Here is a 2,982-nt window from a genome sequence, read left to right on the forward strand (position 1 = left end):
GTTGCTGCAAACGGCCACCACCACGGTGGTCCTTGGAGGTCGTCGAACCTGCCCGATTGCCATAAAATGCAAAAGAATTGTTAGAATCATGGAGGTTAGTGCAGATTTCATACCCTTGAAGGAGTGGGAGTATCTCGGCGTAGGAGGGCATGGGAGGTTTGAGCATCGAGGTGGTGAACGGCTCATAGCGGGCACCAAGGCTGTTTAACAGAGAAAAAACTTTCATTTTGTCAGCAACTGGTCTCCCGATAGATGCCAAGCTATCGCATAGATTTTTGAAGGTTCGGAGATGATCTGCAAGTGGCGTTGAGGGATCCTTTTTTAGGTATGTAAGCTGCTGGGTAAGATGAAATTCACGTTCTTGTGAATCATGAGCATACGCTGCCTTGAGTGCCATCCACACGTGATGGGCAGAGTCCATTTCGACAACAAGGCCAAGTGCCTCTTCCGAGAGGGTACTCTGAGGTTTGTTCTTGTTTTCCCGAGTCTGATGCACCATCACGAGGGAGGTTGAATTCGGGAGGAGCAGAGTCCTCATGAAGAAGGTGATTTACCAAGTCTTGGCTCTCAGCCAAGGCTAGGAGTTGTTTACGCCAAAGAGGGTAATTGTTGTTGTTGAGGCGTAGAGTGACAAAATTTCCAACATTGAGAGCAATGGTGGCCATGGAGGAAGACTCTCTTCACTCACACGGTCTCTGATACCATAAAGATAATAGGAGCTTAAGCTGTTTGATACAAAGCCTCAGTCATCGTGAGTATGCCGAGAGTCTATCATTGCTATCTGTAGTGTTCATTACATCAATACCAGAGGTATTGTACCTTTTGGAAGACTAAGTATACAAGGTAAGTTGACAAAAAAATATAATGGAGAAGTAGCCGTTGTATGAGAGAGCTAGAGTATCTTCAGAAGATATTGTTGCCGTTACTGTGATTGAGGTTGTGATTGATAGTCGTTACTGTGATCGAGGAGGTTGTGATTGAGGGTCTTTATTTGGTAAGTCTTCATCTACGCTTGGTGAGTCTTCAATTTCCATTGGTATGTTTGTGTTAATAGTATCGTCTTCAACCTCCCGAAACTATAAATTCCTTCATTGTATTGAGAGATATGTGAGGTCATGAGAGATTATAAAATCATCTATTATTGTGAATTTTACCCTCAAACAACCCGTGGACATAGGTTTTTTTGCCAAATCAAGTAAATCGCTATGTCTCTCTATATTTATATTTATATTTATTTGTTTATTTGCCATTAATTTCATGAATGAACGCAAAGAGCACCTTATCGATGCCCAAATCATCATCGTGGGCCATTGAAAATTCTTTCCACCATTCCGACCTATTGTGCGATTTTTGGCATGAACATTAATAAAATTAAATTGTTAATAGGCAAGCAAACTTACTGTTTCCACCATTCCAACCTATATGTTTGATAAAATTATGAAAAGTGTTTTAAGCACTTAAAAAAAAAAAAAAAAAAAACTGACTCCACTTTTTAAAAAACATCAAATTGAAGATTTTATTAAAAAAAACTCCTACGTACAGATATTGACTGTAAAGTTTTTAAAAAGTCTGTAACAAACTTTAAAAATATTTTAGATGCTATATGGGAATGCCCAGCTGCTACTGATGTTTGGGCTGAGCAAGACAGTCCTGTACAGAAGTGGAGTGTGGGGGTGAAGAGTTTCTACCAATTGTGGGAGGATGTGCACAGTAAACTCACATCAGAAAATGTAGAGAAAATGGTTATTATTTTGAGGAACATATGGTATAGAAGGAATAGCGTGGTTTTTGATAATAAATTCTTGAGTCCGGCTAGCATTATACAGATGTCTTTATCAGGTTATGAAGATTTTAAAGGGGCTTGAGAAAGGAGGGGGGAAGATGCATTTCAGGCTGATGATAATGCTGGTATTAATAGAGGCAGGGGATGGAAGAAACCAGAAGGCCAGCTGCTTAAAGTAAACTTTGATGCAGCAATAAAAGAGTCTACTAAAAAGTCTTTAAACTTTGATGCAGCAATAAAAGAGTCTACTAAAAAGTTGAGTCTTGGGGTGATTATTAGGGATTGTAGAAGGGAGATTTATGCTGCAGCATGTCTTACAAGAGAATCGAGCTATGGGGCTTTTGGGGCTGAATGTACTGCAATGTGGGAGGCTATGGTTCTTTGTGAAGAATTGGGCTTAGGTGAGGTCATCTTTGAAGGTGATGCAAAGAGTGTCATTGATGCAGTGAGCAGTGGTGAGAAGGATGACTCTAGCTACGGTCACTTGGTAGAGATTTTGCAGCAGAAACTGAACTTCTATTCAAGGTGGGAGGTTGGCTTTATCCATAGGGAAGGAAATGAGGTTGTCCATCAATTAGCTAAAATGGCTTTATGTAGGGATAATGATATGTACTGGGTAGAGGAGGGCCCTGAGGCCATTACAAATCAGTTGAGTATAGACAAAATGTATACAGATTTTGTTACAAGTTGAATATGAATACAATGAGGTTTTTTTCTAAAAAAAAAGCACTAATATAAAAAGCTCTATTTTCTAGCACAATCCCAAAGACGCTTGATAATTATCGTAACAGGACATCATCACAAGACAACAGAAGCTTTCAGGCTTTATTACAATGCTATAAACAAGAAGATATACATACATGATGATACTTGTCAGTCATGATCACATTCTATTAATTTACGAATATACGAGGATGGCCATCGAGAGAGCCATTCGCAGCACACACTACATACTTAATTCAGAAAAAAGAGACAGACTAATATACCCTTTTTATTTAATAAACCCACTAAAAACCAAAGACTTGAACTGATCTGACTATGTGCATTGCTTCTGTAGATATACAATATTAATTAGTGGTCCATCATCTGCTTGTCCTCCTCAAACTAAATTCCCCAGCACCTTCCTGCAGGGTAGCTAAGTCGAAGGGGTCAAAGGTGGTCTACCTGAAAATTATTATTAAACGAACAGGAATGAGATT

At 39.3% G+C, this 2,982-nt stretch overlaps 1 protein-coding gene across 1 annotated transcript; it reads left to right on the forward strand.

The window, feature by feature from the left end:
* The first annotated feature begins 654 nt into the window (after positions 1-654).
* LOC121240800 lies at positions 655-2,474 on the forward strand. Its single transcript, XM_041138331.1, has 3 exons — positions 655-691; positions 1,597-1,765; positions 1,871-2,474. The coding sequence occupies exons 1-3, from the start codon at positions 655-657 to the stop codon at positions 2,472-2,474; spliced, it is 810 nt and encodes a 269-aa protein (XP_040994265.1).
* The last annotated feature ends 508 nt before the right edge of the window (positions 2,475-2,982 follow it).

Source organism: Juglans microcarpa x Juglans regia, chromosome 7S (genome assembly GCF_004785595.1).
Source record: "Juglans microcarpa x Juglans regia isolate MS1-56 chromosome 7S, Jm3101_v1.0, whole genome shotgun sequence".
Lineage (NCBI taxonomy): Eukaryota > Viridiplantae > Streptophyta > Magnoliopsida > Fagales > Juglandaceae > Juglans > Juglans microcarpa x Juglans regia.